The sequence below is a fragment of the Heliangelus exortis genome, chromosome 21, assembly GCF_036169615.1.
Source record: "Heliangelus exortis chromosome 21, bHelExo1.hap1, whole genome shotgun sequence".
Lineage (NCBI taxonomy): Eukaryota > Metazoa > Chordata > Aves > Apodiformes > Trochilidae > Heliangelus > Heliangelus exortis.
Genome location: NC_092442.1, coordinates 1,620,895 through 1,639,744, shown reverse-complemented (window position 1 = coordinate 1,639,744; position 18,850 = coordinate 1,620,895). Strand labels below are relative to the sequence as shown.

Sequence of the window (18,850 nt, the reverse complement as noted above, 5' to 3'; positions counted from 1 at the left end):
TAACCCAAAGCCATCTACACACGGACACCTCAGCTGCAGGATCAGCTTCCCAGGGGATGGCTGCACTGCTCCAGCTGTCCCCATGCAGCTTGCTCCTCTCAAGCAACTTACACACCAAACCTTTGGCAAAAGAAACACAAAGGGTGATACTAAAACACTCTGGTGATTAAAAAACACTGTAAGGAATCCAAGAGAGGCCGGTAAAGTCACACACCCGGGCACCTGCAGGACTTTATGCTGAGGCTCCCTCAAGCTGGAGATTTGTTAACCTGCTCAGGGAAGTCCTCTGGTGCTGGTGGAGCTGCTGTGGACGGACCCACCTGACACTCACTGAACTGGCTGGGGTGGAACCAACTTTAAACCTCACCCAGCTCCTGTGGGCAGGGACACCTTCACCCAGCCCGGGCTCTCCAAGCCGCATCCAACCCGGCCTGGAACACTGCCACAGCTTCTCCGGGCCACCTGTCCCGGGCTCTCACGCACCTCCAGGGTGGGGTTTCCTCAGAGCCCCGCAGCCTCCCGGGGAAGGCGCTCAGCCCCCGCACACGCCGTCGCCGCCATGACAGGAACGGCCGCTTCCCGCCCCTGGGGCGCGGCCCCGCCCCTTCCCCACCCTTAGCCAATCAGCGCCGCCAGGCGCCACGCTCCGCCACGCACGCGCCGCCCCGCCAGCCAATGGGCGGCGGCACCGCCCCCTTCCCTCAGCGCTGCGGGGGGAGCAGCGAGGGGCGCGCAGCCCCGACCCTCGGTACCGACCCGCAGCGAGGCGGGGACCGGACCCTCCCCCCCATCCCCTCGGTCCCCATCGCATCCCGCACGGAGCGGCGGGACCGGGATCGGGACCAACAGCCGCGGACCCCCGCCCAGCTGCGGCAGGACCCCCCTTTTCTCCCCACGCCTCCCGGAGGATGCGGCCCTCCCCCCCACACACACCCCAAAGCCCCGCTCGCTGAGGGAGGGAGAAGCCTCCACCCGCCCCCCCCGCCCCCCCCCCCCCCCCCGGTACCGCCAGTGCCTGCTCCCCCCCTACCACTCACCCGGGGCCGTGCAGCCCCGCTCTGCTGGCTGGGGGCTCGGCGGAGCAGCGGGAAAGGCCCGGGGGCTGCTGGCGGGAGCGGTCTCCTGGCGGTCCCCCCACACGCTCCCGGCTGCAGGCCAGCGCAGGGCCCGGGTTTTGTTCCCGGAGGTTCGGCCGCGCAGCCGCTGCCCGCCCTGGGGCTGCCGGGAGTTGTAGTTCCGGCAGGGGAGGCCGGGCCGAACCGAACCGGGCCCAGGGGAAGGCGGAGGATTGCGGCTCCCGCCCTGCCCCGCGCCCTGAGAGGCGGCTGAGGGTGGGAACAGGGCGGGATGGAGGGATGGAGGGAGGGAGGGAGGGATGGATGGATGGATGGATGGATGGATGGATGGATGGATGGATGGATGGATGGATGGATGGAGGGATGGATGGATGGATGGATGGATGGAGGGATGGATGGATGGATGGAGGGATGGAGGGATGGAGGGATGGATGGATGGATGGATGGATGGATGGATGGATGGATGGATGGAGGGAGGGAGGGATGGATGGAGGGAGGGATGGATGGAGGGAGGGATGGATGGAGGGAAGGAGGGAGGGATGGAGGGAGGGAGGGAGGGATGGATGGAGGGAAGGAGGGAGGGAGGGACGGAGGGAGGGATGGATGGAGGGATGGATGGAGGGAGGGAGGAATGGATGGATGGAGGGATGGATGGAGGGATGGAGGGATGGATGGAGGGATGGATGGAGGGAGGGAGGGATGGATGGAGGGATGGATGGAGGGATGGAGGGATGGAGGGAGGGAGGGATGGATGGATGGAGGGATGGATGGATGTGAGGAAGGACAGTGAAACGCATGCTCTGGGGGCTCCTTTCCCTCCTTCTCCCAGCACTGTGCCCAGGGGTGCAGGGAGAGCTCTGGGGTCCGGGGTGAGTGGCAGCCCTGGGCTGGGCTCGGTGATCCTGAAGGTCTTTTCCAACCCAGAGGATTCCAATGTTCTATGAGAACACCTCCTCGTGTCAGTGTCAGCAGCTGCTGCCACTGCAAGGGCCTCACTCCTGCCTCATCCATTCCCCTTCGGTCAGAACCATCCAGGTTTAGCACCCAGAGGTCCTCCCAGAGCCCAGACTGGAGGCAGCAGCCTCCCTCCCACCAGCAGAAAACCTGCTTTTGGTTCAATAAAGAACTTCAGGGCAAAATAAGCTCCCTGTTGCTGCAAGCTGGGTTAATGCTTTCCCACCCCCCCAGGTGCTCAGTAACATCCATGGGATGATCCATGGGATCAGCTGGGCACAGCCAGGATGCTGCTTTAGTTGGCATCACTGATGTTTGCCTTTGAATGCAGGTTGAGTGTGGTAAAGGTGGAGGGAAAAATTCCCATTCCAAGAGAAATGTTACATAGCAAAAAAAAAAAAAAAAAAAAAAAAAAAGCTGTTAAAAATAGCTACTTTTTCAGCCAAAGTAGCATTTTTTCTAAACAACCACATATTTTTTTAGAGTGCAGACAGGGTTGTTATGGTGCAGTGTGTGTGTTACCATCACACAGCTACAGCTCCCCAAAAAAACTGCTCATGGTGTTTTGGAACCATGAAGGGTGCTGAGAGTTGGTCAAGAGAAACCACCAAATCTCATTTGTAAAAGAAACAGAATAACACCCAGCTCAGAGCATTCAGAGAAACAAAGCAAAGCTGGGAATAAAGCTCAGGATTTGCTGGGAAAGGTCCCTGCAGGAGGTGCTTGGTGGTGGATGGTGAATGATCTGTGCCTTTCTGCACAGCCTGGCCCCAAAAAACCAGCCCCAGTGACTCAGGGTGTTGTGATCCTCAGTTGTCCCTTGGCAGTGCTGAGCTGGATGGAACTTCCCTGATTCACATCCTGGGAGACAAGAATTGTGCAGTGGCCTACAAAAAAAACCCAACCCAAACCAACCCAAAAATACCCAAACTATACCCAAAATATACCAAATAACAGAAATATACCCAAAAAATATAACCAGAAACTATACCCAAAAATATACCCAAAAAATATACCAAAAAATATACCCAAAAAATATACCCAAAAAATATACCAAAAAATATACCCAAAATATACCCAAAAAATATACCAAAAAATATACCCAAAAAATATACCAAAAAATATACCCAAAATATACCCAAAAAATATACCCAAAAAATATACCCAAAAACTATGCCCAAAAATATACCCAAAAAATATACCCAAAAAATATACCAAAAAATATACCCAAAATATACCCGAAAAATATACCAAAAAAATATACCAAAAAATATACCAAAAAATATACCCAAAATATGCCTAAAAAATATACCCAAAAACTATGCCCAAAAATATACCCAAAAATATACCAAAAAATATACCCAAAATATACCCGAAAAATATACCCAAAATATACCAAAAAAATATACCAAAAAAATATACCAAAAAATATACCAAATACCAAAAATATAACCCAAAAATATACCCAAAAATATACCAAAAAATATACCCAAAATATACCCAAAAAATATACCAAAAATATACCAAATACCAAAAATATACCCCAAAAACATACCAAAAAATATACCAGAAAATACACCAAATACCAAACCAATACCAAAATAACCAAAACAATCCAAAACCCCCCAACCCAAAGTCATACAAAAAAAAAACACCACCCATTTCATCACCACCTCAGCCTAAACCAGAGGATTTTTCCCCGCAGCACTTGGATGGTTTCTTTTGGTAGAGCTTGGGCAGAGAAAGGCACAAATTCTGGGGAGGGAGAGCAGCAGAGGGGCCACCAAATCTTGCTGCGTGGCCACAACTAATTTTCCAAATGAATTCCCCAGCTCCTTTGCTGTTGGTTTGGTGCTGGCAGTGGTTGGCATCACACCAAGGGCACTCTGCCAGCTGCACATCCAGCCCGGAGTGGCCACTTCACACGGGTTTAGAGGTCTCCAAAAATTAATCAAACAGCTCCTGGAAAACGGGAAGAGCTTTGCCTGCTGGAGACAGGGAAGCAAAATGCCAGGATATTGTGTCCAGTTCTGGGCCCCTCAGCTCAGGAAGGAGATTGAGGTGCTGGAGCAGGTCCAGAGAAGAGCAAGGAGGCTGGGAAGGGATCCAGCACAAGTCCTGTGAGGAAGGGCTGAGGGAGCTGGGGGTGTTGAGGCTGGAGAAGAGGAGGCTCAGGGGAGACCTCATCACTCTCTACAACTCCCTGAAAGGAGGTTGGAGAGTTGGGCTGATCCCAACGGGATGAGGTTCAACATTCCAAGTGCCAGGGCCTGAACTTTTCCACAACAACCCCATGGGGAGCTCCATGGGGCACAGAGTGGCAGAAAGGGAGCTGGAAGGTGCCCGTGAGCCAGCAGTGTGCCCAGGTGGCCAAGAAGGCCAATGGAATCCTTGGCTGGTGGCCAAGAGGCCCAGGGAAGTGATTCTGCCCCTGGTGAGTCCACAGCTTGAGTCCTGTGTCCAGTTCTGGGCCCCAAAATTCAGGAAGGAGATGGAGGCCCAAAGGAGGTGAAGGGATCCAGCAGAATTCCTGTGAGGAAGGGCTGAGGGAGCTGGGGGTGTTGAGGCTGGAGAAGAGGAGGCTCAGGGGAGACCTCATCACTCTCTACAACTCCCTGAGAGGAGGTTGGAGCCAGGGGGGGGTTGGGCTCTTTTCCCAGGCAACTCTCAGCAAGACAAGAGGGCACAAGAGGTCTCAAGTTGTGCCAGGGGAGGTTTAGGTTGGACATTAGAAAGAATTTCTTTCTGGAGAGGGTGCTCAGCCATTGGAATGGGCTGCCCAGGGAAGGGGTGGATTCTCCATCCCTGGAGATATTTCAAAAGAGCCTGGATGTGGCACTCAGTGCCATGGGCTGGGAACCACGGGGGGAGTGGAGCAAGGGTTGGACTTGATGAGCTCTGAGGTCCCTTCCAACCCAGCCCATTCTAGGATTTTATGATTCTCTGACATCACTCAGGGGCTGTGCCTTGTCCTGCAGGTACAGACTGTCCCTGCTTGCAGAGGAGGTGCCTTTTGGTTACACAGCACCAGGTACCCTGAGAGCCAGAGCTGGCAAGTGGTAAATCCAGGGTTGCCAAGGTTGGTTTGGCACCAGATGGGTCCTCAGAAGAGTGGAAATTTGGTATTTCCCCAGGATGAGGTTCTTCCAACTCTTCCATGTCCCTCTCTCCCACCTGATCCAGCCACAGGTGCTGGGTGAAGCTTGGGAGTGAAGTCAGGGAATTGCCTGAAGTCAGGATTTCTGAGGGATAATGTTTACCTAGTGTGGTTACAAGGTGACAACCTGAAAAATTAGTTCCTTAAGGCTTCTAAATCCAATGGAGACATGAGCTGATGGTTGCAAATAAATGCTCAGAGTAGAAATAACTTGTATGTTTTTAGGAGCTGCTGTAATTAACAACTGGAACACATTACCATGAGCCACAAGAATTTCTCCATCGGTTCAGAGCCTGGAAATCCAGCAGCTTCTTTCTAAATTCCCAACCTCCACCAGTTTTTACCAGCAGATTCCTGAGCTGACTCTTATTATCTGACCAGTTCATCTTGACAGTCTTTCTTGGTTTAAAATTCAAGATCAGTTTTCTGGCAGGAAATATTTTGATCTAAATTCCTTGCTTTAAAACACTTTTGTATTGCTTTGCTTTTCTCTGGGCTGGAAAACCAGCTGGGCTCCCACTGCAGGTTGAACAAGATTTTCATATGAGCACAAGGCAAGCAAGAAAGGTCCCTGAAACAAGGGAGACAGCCTGTGAAACCAAAAAACACTAGGAGAGAGGAGCTGAATTCAGAGTATTTTTATCATCATAAACATACATTCCATTTCAAGCTCATAGTCTTCTGAAAATGAATTGGTACCAGGTTTTTTTTTTAATTACTCATTCATTTGGGGCATTATTTTGCTCCAGAAACATGCATTATTCTCTTTAGCACTCAGGACACTGTGTTAGTCAGAAGTATGACAAAAATAAGTTAGAAATTCAACCTCAGACTAAGAGCAGCATAGAGGATTTCATCCAACCCCCCCTCCCACAGAGGTCTGTGGGTAAATCTGAATATCCTTGAGCTTCTATCTGACATCTGGGAGTTGGAAAACCTCAGGATGCACCTGTTGAAGCTGTTGGAGTCCTTAAAATATGTGAAGGGCCAAGTAAAATCCAACCTGTGCTATGCTGGTTCCCATACACCTGCTTTTCCAGGCAGGAAAACTTCCAACCCCCTGCATAAACTTCACATCCAGGGGTTCAGACCCAATCCTAGTCCTTCCTGCCTTATTTTTACCAGCATGGGACACGTGCCTCAGTTTCCCAGCCTTTTGGTGCTTTGCTGTTTGTTTTTCAAAGCAATTTTGTTCCAAGATTCACATAAATAACCTCTGAACAGAGAGGCAGCACAGAGGGAGAGGAGGGAGGAAGCCCCAGCTTCTCAAATAAATAAAATAAAAAACCCAAACCAAACCACACCAAATTATCTCCTCTCTTACATTTTGTGCAGAAAATGCAGTGTCTGGAAGCTGCATGAAGATCTGTTGGGCCTTCCAAGCACTGGGCTCCCAGTTCCCTGCTGTGCACTGTGTCTTGTGTATGTAAATGTAATTTTTTTTTTTTTTTTTTTAATTGCCACTCCCAAACCAGTACATTCCAGCAGCTCCTTCAGGCAGAGCCCAGCACAAGCCTACATTGGTCCACATTTCTCTAGGCTTCAGATAAACTGATTTCATCCTCTTTTGCCAATTTTCCTTTGCTCCAGTTGTCTGGATTCTGCTGCAGGTCTCTTTCCTCAAGCCTTTTCTCCATTAAGCAGTAAAGAAGTTGTGGGAACACCTGTGGCCATCCAGACCTTTTTCCATGTCCCATTTGCAAATTATTGATCCGAAAATGGGGAGTGACTGAGGGGATGAACTTTGGAGGTTTTAGGTGCTAAGGCAATGCCCAGAGCCTGCTTGCTGGGGGTGCTGTGGGCTCCATGGGGGGGTGAGGGCCAGCAGGAGTTTTCAGTGGCCACTCCATGGGTTTTGGAGCCAGGTCTTGATAGGTGAGGACTGTGCCAGCTAAGTTCAGCTGCACCAATCTGCCTTCATACCCCACAGACTGTTAAACTGAGCCTGGGACAGCTACTGAATGGCTGAATGTCTTCATTTAACAAAATACTTGGGCACTGCACTGCCAGATTCCAGCCCCACATCTCCATCCCCTGGAGTGGCCCTGGGGTCTCCAGTGTCCCCACTCCAGCTCTCATGGACATCTCAGCAGGATTCCCTGTGCTGGGTCAGGTAATTTGGCATCAAGAGGATTATTGGCAGCTGAAGCTGTGCAGTGTTTGAGACATTAACTGGAGAAAATAATCCAAAAAATGGCAAAGCCCAAGTTATACATAAGCAATCATTGAATCCCAGACTGGTTTGGGTTGGAAGGGACCTTAAAGCCCCCCCAAGTGCCACCCCTGCCATGGGCAGGGACCCCTCCCCCAGCCCAGGGTGCTCCAAGCCCCATCCAACCTTCAACACTGCCAGGGATGGGGCAGCCACAGCTTCTCTGGGAAACCTGGGAGAGGGGCTCAGCACCAGTGAAACTGGGTTGTATCTCAGGTCAGATCTTACTTTGGGACCAGCTGAAAGCTTCACCAATAAAAATTAAAAAGCCAAAGAAGGGAGAGAGCCCCAGTGCTTGGCTGCAGCTTTAGGTTCCCAGGCAGGAGGCTCCTGCATGGTCCAGCTGCAGCCAACAGCCCCAGCATGATCCAAAAAGGTCTGCAAAGTGCTCCCTTGCAAATGTGTTCAGTCTGCTGAATAAAAGCCCAGATGCTGTTTATGCTGTTCTCTAGCATCTCAGTGCACTGTATTTTTAAAAAATTATTTGAATCAAAGCTCTCATTCTTTAATTAAACTTCATTTAGCTGCCATCTGCCTGGGATCAAAATGGCTTCATGTTTTGCAACTCGTAACGAGGATTGTTATTGGATTTGTAAACACAAACAACAACAATAATAATTAAAAAAAAAAAGCCAAACCCCAGCAACAAACCAACGCACCAAAGTCTTTGAAAAGTAATAAATAAAAGAACATGGCTCAAGTGGTAAGATCTGCATCTTCACCCATCTAATTCTCATGGAGCAGATCCCATTCAGCAGAGAATCATGTTATACACACACAAAAAAAATGGATATAAAAATACCCTGCAAGAGCAGGACAGGGCTGAGGGAAAATGAGGATTAGAGCCAAGGGAAAGCAGCATGAAAGCTGCTCCTGCCCTTTGGAGAGGGTCAGCTCCTGGGTCACACTGGCACTGAGACTGGGAGCTTCCCACCCCAGACAGGGGAAATGCAAAGTGGATGTCACAGCCCTGAGTCTCCTTGAATTTCCAGCAGGAATTCCTGCTCTTCACTCCTAAATATCTACCAGGTACCAGACATATGTGGCCCCAAAGCCAGCCTGGGGCTGCAGGAGGAGCCTGGCAGCCCTGGAGCTGTTGGGCAGGACAGGAGTTGTCCTTGGGTGAGTGGGGCTGAGGGCTTGCAGAGCTCCAAGTAATGGGTCAAGAAACCTCAGGATGGGACCCTGAGCCTGGAGCTGTGGCTGCTGGATGCCCCAACAGCACAACCAACCCCATTTTCCTCACCAGACCCCAAGCCAGTGCTGCAGTTGGGCAAGAGGGACGAGGCAGAGCACCCATCCATCCATCCATCCATCCATCCATCCATCCATCCATCCATCCATCCATCCATCCATCCATCCATCCCCCCACATCTACAGCCTTTATGGTTCCATTTGCTGTGCTGAATGAGACCATTAGTCCCCAGCACAGCTCTCTGGCCCTAATTTAACTCCACCTGGCCCTAATTTAACTCCTGGCCACCCAGCAGCACCCACTGGGGCCCCATGCTGGGCACAGCCCCCCAGAGCTCCCCCTGCCAGGGACTGGGCACAGGTCTGGGGCAGCTTCAAACATCTCCACCCAGGACCTGTTGGTGCTGCAGAATGAGATCTTTGTTGTTTTGTTATGGGGTTTTTTTGTTAATGGCAAAGAAAAAGCCAAAATATAATGAGTGTGCCCTCATAGGAGGCACCTGCCCAGTGGAGGCTGCTCTGTGAATAAGCCCCTTCCAGACATCTGGGAAGAGAGAAATGTATTTTTACCTCTGAATCCTGTTTCTTTGTTTCCTAATTGGAGATGTCACAGGTTTGGGCATCAGGCAGGAACATGAAACACTTCAGATTTTGGTGCCAACCACTCAGATATCAAACTGCATTTCTAATTGGGGTCACTGATAGAGATCTTTGCCCTTCTCTTGGCTGCTGCCTCTATGCCAGCTCCATATGTTTGGGCTTTTATTACCTCGTGTGATCATTTGCATCCAACTCCACAGCAAATTCAAGTCCAGAGCAAGGAAATAAAACTGCAGCTGCCTTGAAACTCTTCTACCATCAAAACCCTCTGGTGCCCTTGAAAGACAAGGACTCGAGCAGACCAAAAACCTGTAAAACAAATAAAGCAGCACACTGCACTCAGCAAAGCTGTCACCAGGGATTTTGAGGCAATGTTTGGTACCATCCAGCCTCCAGACCAACCACAGCCACTGCTTTTGGGGCAGGTTTGGGCTGTGAAGAGGCTGTGACCCATCCTGGAGGGATGCCCAGCACTGGTCACCCCACAGTGACACACTTAGGGTGACACAAGCTCCAGGGCATCTTGTTTCAGGAGGTTCCTGCTGAGCTGCAGATAAACCAAGAGGATTCTTCTTGTTGTCTCCTTGCTGGCTTAGCTCCTGCCATGTCTGTTTTACCAGTATCAGGCTCCCAGCAGACACAAAGCACCAGTGAAAGTCGTGTGGTGGGCACATTAAACTGAGCCTGAGACAGCTACTGAATGGCTGAATGTCTTCATTTAACAAAATACTTGGGCACTGCACTGCCAGATTCCTTGGAAATTCCAGCCCCACATCTCCATCCCCTGGAGGGGCCCTGGAGTCTCCAGTGTCCCCACTCCAGCTCTGCTGTCCTGCATCATGGACACCTCAGCAGGGCTCTCTGACACCAAGAGGATTATTGGCAGCTGAAGCTGTGCAGTGTTTGAGACATTAACTGGAGAAAATAACCCAAAAAATGGCAAAGCCCAAGTTATAGATAATCAGTCATTGAATCCCAGACTTCTGCTGCTGAACTCTGCGAGTGGAAAGGAAGTAAAACTGCAGGAATTTCTAATAACAGCCCTCAGGTTGCTGGGCTGCTTTGTGCATTGAATAAAGAGGCCCAGGGCACGGGAAGGAGTCAACCAGGGCACTGGGGAACCAGTGGAGCATCCCTGGGATCATCCTGTGCTTACTGGAGGAACAAAGCCTCCTAGAAAAAACCATGAAGAGTGAAGAACCTCCTGGCTGAAACATCTTTTCCTGGCTCAGAAGCTGGTTAAACACACACAGCTGAAATTGCTCCTGTGCCTTTCCAAGTCTGGGGTAGCAGAAGGCCAGAGGAGAAAGGGCTTGGGGGGACTGAAACCCCCTTCCTGCTTACACCAAACCAGCTTCTGCTCCAGAGCCAACAGGACTTGCAGGCACAAGCCTCTGATGCACATAAAAACTGGTCCCTCATCTGTCACCACTGCTGTTTGGTACCACACCACGTAAGTTTTTACACCTTTGTTCTAAATTAATTCCTAGAATCATAGAATGGTTCATAAAAAATCCTAAATGAAGCATTAAAAAGTGTCAAACCTCTTGGTTTTCCAGCACTGGTGACAGGAAGGATTTTATTGAGCAGCCAAAGCACGACAAGGTCTGTCTGGGGGTGCCCTCCTGCCCTTACTCTCACCTATAAATTCTATTTATCAATAACATGTAATAAAATAAGTACTTTTAAGAGCAAGGCAACACTTTTTATTTTTATTTAAAAAGGCCTTGATGGCAGGAATATAGTGTAAAAATCATTGGAAAAACTAAAAGGCATTGATACATATTGGAATATACACTTTTTACATAAATTACATTTATTTATTTATTCTTTCATTTGAGGTTCTTATTCGGTATTGAGGTCTAATAGTTAATAGGTCCTGGGATCTGGACGTTTAGACCACCATAGTCTAACATGTACATGTTCATGGGCCATTGCTGAAAGAGAGGGAGAGAAAAAGAAGGCAAAAGTCTCTGTTAGGACACAACCCAAAACCATGCAGACATCACACCCCTGACATGTTCCAACACAGCCTGGTGCTCCCATTTTCCAAAGAAAGATAAAAGAATTGACCCCAAACCAAAACACCACTGGCACACCTGACAAAATGAAAAACCTTCTAAGTTTTGGGTTCTCTTGCACTTTTTGCTTTAATGTTTTTTTGAAAGATCTGGGATCACTGATGACCGAAGCCAAGCCCTGAGGGACAGCAGCTGGATGCATCTCCCTGATTTCATTCCCTATTTTTGCAGTTTTCCTGCACTCTGGAGCTCTGCATCCCTCCCAGGATGGAGCTGGAGTATATCCAGTACTCCCAGTACAGCTCGGACCACAGGGGGACCACTGGGGCCTGCCAAGAGGTGCCACAAGATGCCATGGGGCAGAGGTGATGACACCAGCACCAGGTTTCACCCAGTAAGGTGAGGATTTTGCTCGGGCTGGTTTGATGTGTGGCTCTTGCTTCTGCTGAGCATCCCCCCCAAGGTGCTGGGCAGGAGTGAGGTGGGAGAGCCCTGAGGGACAGAGGGGGCTTTGCTCTACTGACCTCCCCCAGACAAACCCAGCAGGAAAAGGGAGCCCCAGAGGTGCATCCCCTCCTTGGCCAAACCTGCTGGTGCCATTTTACATCAGACTTTAGAGCGTCTGTCGGGCAGAGGGGTTCGGGTGGCGGTTCCAGGAGAGCAGAGAGCAGCATCCTGAAGCAGAAAGCTAGGTAGGCAGTAACCCCCCTAATATTTGGAAGGCTTTACCACAAGGGAGATCTGATTTGTTGCTGATGTAGACTCCAGATTGGAAGAGGAGGAAGAGGAAGAGGAGGAAGAGGAAGATACCGAGTTCCCTTCGGAAATCCTCTTCCGCTTCCGTTTGGGAACGCTGCTGTCTTTCTCTGCAGGGAGAAGAGGGAAGCCATGAGGTGTCTGAGGGGACAAGCAGCCCCTAAATGTGGGGACCCATCCTGCACGGGTCCCCGTGGTGATCTGCTGGGCCACTGTTGGTGACACGGGCTTGGCCCCCACAGCCCAGCATGGAGCTGCCAGCTCTACTTGGGCACTGGCAAAGAAAACCCCCAAGAAATGCACATCCCAAACTCCAGCACATTCAGACCCTGGCATCCTACAGCCCCGAGCCCATGCTGGATGCTTTGGGGCTGTGAAGATGCCAGCTCTGATGACAACATGTCCATAAATATCTGCATATATGATTTACCCACAGATATCTACATATAGAAGTGAAGCTCTTTGTACATGGCTTTTTCCATCAGGTTGCAGACATGCTCTTGGCTTGCCAGATCTCTCTCCTCTACCCAGCCACCTATTTTCATAACACTAATAGAATCCTAATTATCTCTGGGGCTGCTAATTCTGACACATTTGATTAAAATAGGCTGGGATTTATTGGCAAGGATGGGAGAAACGCATTCAGAGTGATGACAGAGACCTTGTTTCCTTAGAAGCTCAACTGTTAAACAAGGACTCAAGGGTTTCAACCAGTGAATAAATTGCTCATGGTGAGTAAATTGCCAATGGGAAATGGATAATCAAATCCTCCAGAACATGATGAAAGTTTGAGTCCAATAGCCTGGTCTCTCCCCAGCTCACAGAAGTGCAAGGGGTGGTTTGTCCCTGAGAAGATGCTGAGCCTGACATCCTTTTCCAGGCAGGATTTTCACTCCAGCCTTCCTTGAGGACACGGGAGGTTTGAAGACCTCCCCTGGACACCCATCTCTCTTGCCTGTACCTCCTCTCTGCCCCAGGACAGGGAAAGCCACACTAATTTCTCACCCCTCTGCTTACCTGTTTGTTTGGCCTCAGTGCAGATTTCAGCAAAGGGCCTGTGGGAGAGACAAGAAGGGTCAGCAAAGGGGGATCCCATCCTTTCACCCCAAAACACTGGGATGCAGCCCAGACCTCAGCCCTAAGCTGGGTGATGGGACACAGAGCCTCTCCATCACTTTTGGGAAGCAACTCAAAAAAACTCAGCTGGGGCTCTGAGGCATCTCTGAGCTCCCTCAGCACCAGCATCTCAAACTGCACAAGAAGAGGACAAAGTGGCCCTGCTGAGGCTCTGCTGTGCTCACCCTGGGGCCGAGCACACCCCTGCAGTGCAGGACAACTGATGGCAGGGCTGGTCCTCTGGGGGTCCGTGGGGATGTGGCCCCACTTTGGTGGCCCCGTGGGGACTTACCCCGTTGTCAGCTGGAGAAGCAAGGGCAGTGCTTAGTGAACAGAAAGCTTCTCCTGTCACAGAGCTGGGGGAACTTACTGGAGCTGGTTTATAATCACCATCCGGATGCTCTCCCGTGCTTTTAGGATCTTCTCCAGCCGATGGATGTCGTAGGTGTTGGGGTTTCTGAAAGGGATATCATCTGGCAGCCCCGTAACCTCCACGGCGTCAGGACTGTCCCTGATGAGTTTATAGGGCACCATCACAGGTCTGTTCAAGCCCAGAGCTTCTCCTGTAATGGCAGAGTGGAGGAGAACACATCAGCTTTAACCCACAGGGCTCTGGATCCAAGGAACCAAAGGACCCAGTGCCCCAGGGGCTTGGAACCAGGTGATATTTAAGGTCCCTCCCGACCCCACCCGTTCCATGACTCTGTGGCTCTGAGCAGCCACAGCTGCAGTGATGTTCAACCTTTGCAGCAGCCACATCCCACACAGCTATTTCATCTCTGCCTGCCCAATTTATTGCCTGCTCCATTAGTCTTCATTTAGGATCCTGCCTGGAGCCCGTGGTGAGGGCTGTTTTACAGCATCAGCACTCCCACAGCCACCTCTGCTCTGTGCACACCCATCACCAGCCCGGTTGGAAGCCCAGCAGAGATTTGCCCCTTTCCTCCTCCCCATTTTGGGGGTCCCTGGGGTGGAGATCACACCCATCACACATCATTGCATTGCTCCTGCCCGTTTTTTTCCTCACTTTATCCCTTTGGCCTCAATAATATCCCGTGGCAGTGTAACACCTCAGTTTAATTCCTTGCTGCATTTCAAGTGCTTCCTTCTGCACCATTTAACCCCCTGCCCACCTCTCTGGGTACCTATTTAGGTCCTGCATGGTGGGGAGCACTGAACCTTCCCTCTGCCCTGCTGCTCCTGACTGCAAGAGCCTGTTCACACCTCACATCTCTGCAGCCCTGGAGGTGTGAGCTGCTGCTCAGACACATCCCTGACTTCTCTTGCTCCATCCCTGGAGCTTAAACTGTGCCAGGGCACAGAGCATGGGCAGCAGCCTCCCTGGGGAGCTGCACCTGAGCAGCACCCCAAACCAAACAGGGCTTGGGGAAGGGGAAGCAGCCTCGATGAGGGAAGAAGTGAGAAAAGGAAGGGAATGACATTTCTTCACTGCTTTGCTCTCATTTTGGCTGTTTTCCTTCTCCTCAGGCAAATTATTTTGGGGAGAGAAGGGAGACACAGTACCAAAGCAGTGGGGTGCCACTGTGGCCTGGCTCTGGGGACTCATGGGTTGAGAAATAAGCACCCAGCACTTCCACAAGTGGTGCCTGAATGGGGAGAGCTCCCACAGTGTCAGCCCACACCCAGGGGGCTGGGAAAGTGACCTCCCTGGGGTCCTCCCTGGCTCCTGCCCACCCAGCTGCTATTCCTGCTGTGCCTTTTCCCAGCCACGGGTGGCAGGGCAGCTTTGTCAGGCACCACAAGGAGCCTGCAAAAAGCATTTTCAAATCTCCTTCAGGCTCCTGACCTCCTTTCCCAGCATGGCTCTGCTGAGCTTTTCCCCAGCCGTGCTGGCTCCAGCCTTGCTCCCAGCCCTGGAAGCAGAGCAGGCAGAGCCCTGGTGCAGGACAGGGATGCTCAGCACACGCAGCACAGCTCATGCCAGCTCAGGACACGTTAAAAACACATGAAAAGCTGATGCCAGACTGAACAAATCCTGCTCCTTGGCTGCGTTTTTCCATCCTCCCTCCCTTTGCCAAGGATGAGCCAACAGGAAGGTGAGGGTCCCACCTGCCAGGAGGGAGGCAGAGGGACGTCCCCAGGGACAGGCTGTGATGGGAAGCAGTGGGATGAAACCTGTGCTGCAGCAGGCTGCCCTCAGCTCAGCCTATAAATAGAGGCCTTCAGTGGAATTAATTTTAACTGTGGCTGCTGTCAGCAAAAAACAAACCCACTTGGCCATGCGTGCAGACAGGAGACTCACCATATTTTTCATTGAAAAGCTCTTTCACTTGCTCTCGGAGAATCACCTTCTCTCCAAGCCTGTTGGCATCATCTTCATCTGCAGAGACAAAAAAAAAGAAAAAGAAAAAAAAAAAGACAGGGAATAAAACACCCCATTTCTTTCTGAGCCCCCAGAAAATTCATCCCACTGTCACAACACAGGACCTGTGTCCCTGCCCCTCTGCTGTGGTGTGGGGACACCTCCAGGGTGGCTGCTCTGAGCTTACACCTCCTGTTAACTTGTGTTAAGCCTTTCACAGCTGTGCAAAGTGGATGCAAAATGCTGCCAGCTCTGCATTTCCCCACTGGGGCTGGGAGCATTTTACATCCACTTTGTGGGGCTGGAAACGACCACAAAATACGAGAAGTGAGGGAGACTCAGGCCCTTGGTGCCACCAGAGCTCCCACAAGTGATATCAAGGAATGAGATAGTGCTTTTATAGCTGGGCTCCTAAGCACAGGATTGTTTTATAATATACCATATAATCAGCTTGGCTTTATTAGCTTTTTTAATTATCCTCATCATGCCAAACACTTTCTCCTCTGTTCTCTCATTTCAAACCATGTGCCTCTGTCAGTAGATTTTTTTTTTTTTTTCCTCCCAGCTATCCAGCAGCCTCATGGGAGGGGGGGGGGGGGGGGGAGAGTTCCAGGAAAAAAAACTGGGGTCAACCCCAGCTCCCTCTGAAGCTTTTTCACACCCCCCAGGTCTAAAGCACTGACTGGAGGAACCTTATCCACCTCGGGCCAGGATCACCCCTCCAGCACAGGGACACAAAGGGGTCTCCTCCTCCTGCTCATCCCCACCACCAGCCTCACCATACTCCAGGGTAAATGTTTTCAACCAGGCCACAGGGTGGAAACCCAGAAGAGTTATTTGAAACATCAAAGTGAGCACTGCAAGAGGACCTTGAGCATCCCCTGCAGCTATTTCACTCCATTTGAGCAAGCACAAGGCACCTGGGCATCCTCTGCCCACCTCTTCAGCTACTTAATGTGGCAAACACCTGATTTTGATTCTGATTTTGAGCAATCAGTGGATTTTGCTTTTGCTTTGAAGCTTTCAATTTTGTTTGAATTGCAAGGGGAAAACCTGACCCGAGTTCCTGCCTCCCTGCATGGGGTCTGGAGCCCAGCACTCAGCACCCCTGGCAGACACCAAATGCCCAAAGGTGCCCAAAGAGAAGCTGGCACCCTTTGATCCCTGCACCCTGCTACTGCAGGGTACTGAGCCAAAAAAGCCTCATCTTTACCTGGAAAAACAATAGTTTTGCCTGAGGTAACTAGGGAAAAATAAATTAAACAGGAAAAAGGGAGAGCTGTCTGCACAGGAAACTCAGGGCCAAGCTGTGCTTCAAACCCAGACATGGCAACAACCAGTTTGAAAGGGATGGAGCAAAAAATAAAGAAAAGAAAAGAAAATCAAGCAAATGTTGCCAAGGAGCTCTGATCTCAAGAACCAAGACCTTGCCTTGTGGTGCAGCTCCTGAGGCCATGGAAAGCTCCTGGCCAGGAGGGCAAACCCTCCTGGCTCCCTCTGTGACTTCCTTGTCATTAATGCTCAGTTTCTGGGCTGTGTTACACACACCCGTGTGGATGTATAGATGGTAGCAGACAAAGAAACCCCCAAATTCAGTGTTCTCACTTGTTTAAATTCTCTGGGACTGAAAAATGCAGCAGCTCTTTCCTTCCTGCTCATGCCCTGAGCAACAAGAAACATGATCCCAAGGGGGTTCTTCTGCCTCGTGGTGGGCAGGACTCTTCAAGACCCATCCAAGGACATAAATGAATGCCATGGAAAATCTGGAACTGAGCATGCATAACAGAGAAGCAGAGAGGAGGCTCTGGCTGCTGACACAGCTTCCCAGGGACCTGTCCCCCCATCCCTGATCATCATCATCTTTGAATTCATCCCTTTGGGGTTGGGAAATTATCAACTCCAGGAGGCCACTGACACCCCTGGGATGTGCTGAGTCCCTCCCACAAAGCAGGTTTATGCAGCTGGCTTCAACTCTGTGCTATCAATTATATATATATACATATATTTAATCTAAAAAGTAGTGATTTGACTTATTTTTTTGCCCAGTCCTGCTTGCCTGACAAGTGAGGAGCCCCCTTCCTCCACAGGCACTTACATGCAAGGGGTGACATTTTTTTCCTGTTTTCTCTTTTCCAAGAGGACTTCCCAGGGCTCTCAACATTTCTTTTGGAAAGCCAAGCTGTATCTAGTAGCTATTAAACCTGGGGTTTAGGTGTCTGCTGCTAGACAGCAAGATCCAAAACACCACCTGGTCTTCTAGTGACTTCCAAAAAACCACAACCAAACCAAATCCAAGGTAGCCCGTGGATAAATAATGGTGAAGGGCACCCAGTGGAGCCTTCAGCAGCCCAGGGTGCTGCTCCAGGTAATGCATATCCTCTGACTGGCCCCTCTGCTTGGAGAAACAACCTCCTGTCACCCAGCATGAAGCCTGTTCCACGGGGGAAAGAGCCACCACCCAACACACCCCGGAGGAAAAGTGGCTCAGGTCCCTTCTTCAAGCAATCCCAGTCGTGTCAGAGAAGCCCTCAGCCAGGCACCCAGGGTGTTATGAATCACAGAATTATCACAGTTGGAAAAGACCTCTAAGATCACTGGGTCCAACTGTCAACATTCCCCCCAGATAAAATACAGATATCAGTATCTGTACCACCTCTAGAGCATGTCCTGAAGTGCCTCATCTGCATGGGGTTTAAATACCTCCAGGGATGGTGACTCCACCACCTCCCTGGGCAGCCCTTTCCAAAGCCTGACTACTCTCTCAGTAAAGAAATTCTTCCTCAGATCGAGTCCAAACCTCTCCTGGTGCAACCTCAGGGCATTTCCTCTGGTCCTATCATTATTCCCTTGAGAGAAGAGGTCAACACCCACCTCCCTACAGCCTCCTTTGTTGGAGAAAGCAAGAAGGTCTCCTCTCAGCCTCCTCTTCTTCAAACTAAACAATCCCAACTCCCTCAGCCTCTCCTCACAGGGCTTTTTCTCCAGACCCTTCACCAGCTTGCTTGCCCTTCCCTGAACCTGCCCCAGCAACTCGATGTCCTTCTGGTAGTGAGGGGCCCAGAACCAGTCAGGATCTGGCTCTGGATACTCAGAGGATAAACCTGTCCCCCTTTCCAGCTCCAATGGGTTCAGTTACACCCCCGTGTAAATCTGGAATAAACCCACTGATTTATTGAGGCTATTTCACAGCAACTTGGGTTCAAACACTGTTGGAATTGGCTCAGCACAGGCGTGTTTGAAAAACAGAGCCTTAAACTTGCAGGAGCAGGCAATTAACATCAAGACATGCAGCCAGAATCCCAGCTGATGAGAATAAAGCTGGATCTGCCCGAGATAAGCTGTGCCCTGTCACAGATACAGGCAGGCAAGCTCTTCTTTACTCCTTCAAATTAGTATAGATCTTAAATCCCCGGAGCCTACAGGACTGCACACCAACCCTGG

General features: G+C 50.6%; 2 protein-coding genes across 6 annotated transcripts in view; both read right to left on the bottom strand.

Annotated features, from left to right (window-relative positions):
- Positions 1 to 579, bottom strand: part of GTF2I (general transcription factor IIi) — a 70,616-nt gene extending 70,037 nt beyond the window's left edge. Inside the window, exon 1 of one of the 2 annotated variants that reach the window (XM_071765230.1) lies at positions 321 to 579. In XM_071765230.1, the coding sequence (XP_071621331.1) occupies positions 321 to 421 (101 nt within the window). In that variant the 5' untranslated portion in view covers positions 422 to 579. The remainder of the gene's footprint in view (positions 1 to 320) is intronic. The other variant, XM_071765229.1, reaches the window with a different exon arrangement.
- A 10,297-nt stretch (positions 580 to 10,876) lies between these two features.
- GTF2IRD1 (GTF2I repeat domain containing 1) overlaps positions 10,877 to 18,850 on the bottom strand; it is a 66,042-nt gene continuing 58,068 nt past the window's right edge. For 3 of the 4 annotated variants that reach the window (XM_071765232.1, XM_071765231.1, XM_071765233.1), the window contains 5 exons: positions 15,350 to 15,427; positions 13,457 to 13,649; positions 12,988 to 13,025; positions 11,944 to 12,080; positions 10,877 to 11,130 (listed from right to left, as the gene is read on the bottom strand). In XM_071765232.1, coding sequence (XP_071621333.1) covers positions 11,056 to 11,130; positions 11,944 to 12,080; positions 12,988 to 13,025; positions 13,457 to 13,649; positions 15,350 to 15,427 — 521 coding nt within the window. In that variant the 3' untranslated portion in view covers positions 10,877 to 11,055. The remainder of the gene's footprint in view (positions 11,131 to 11,943; positions 12,081 to 12,987; positions 13,026 to 13,456; positions 13,650 to 15,349; positions 15,428 to 18,850) is intronic. The other variant, XM_071765234.1, reaches the window with a different exon arrangement.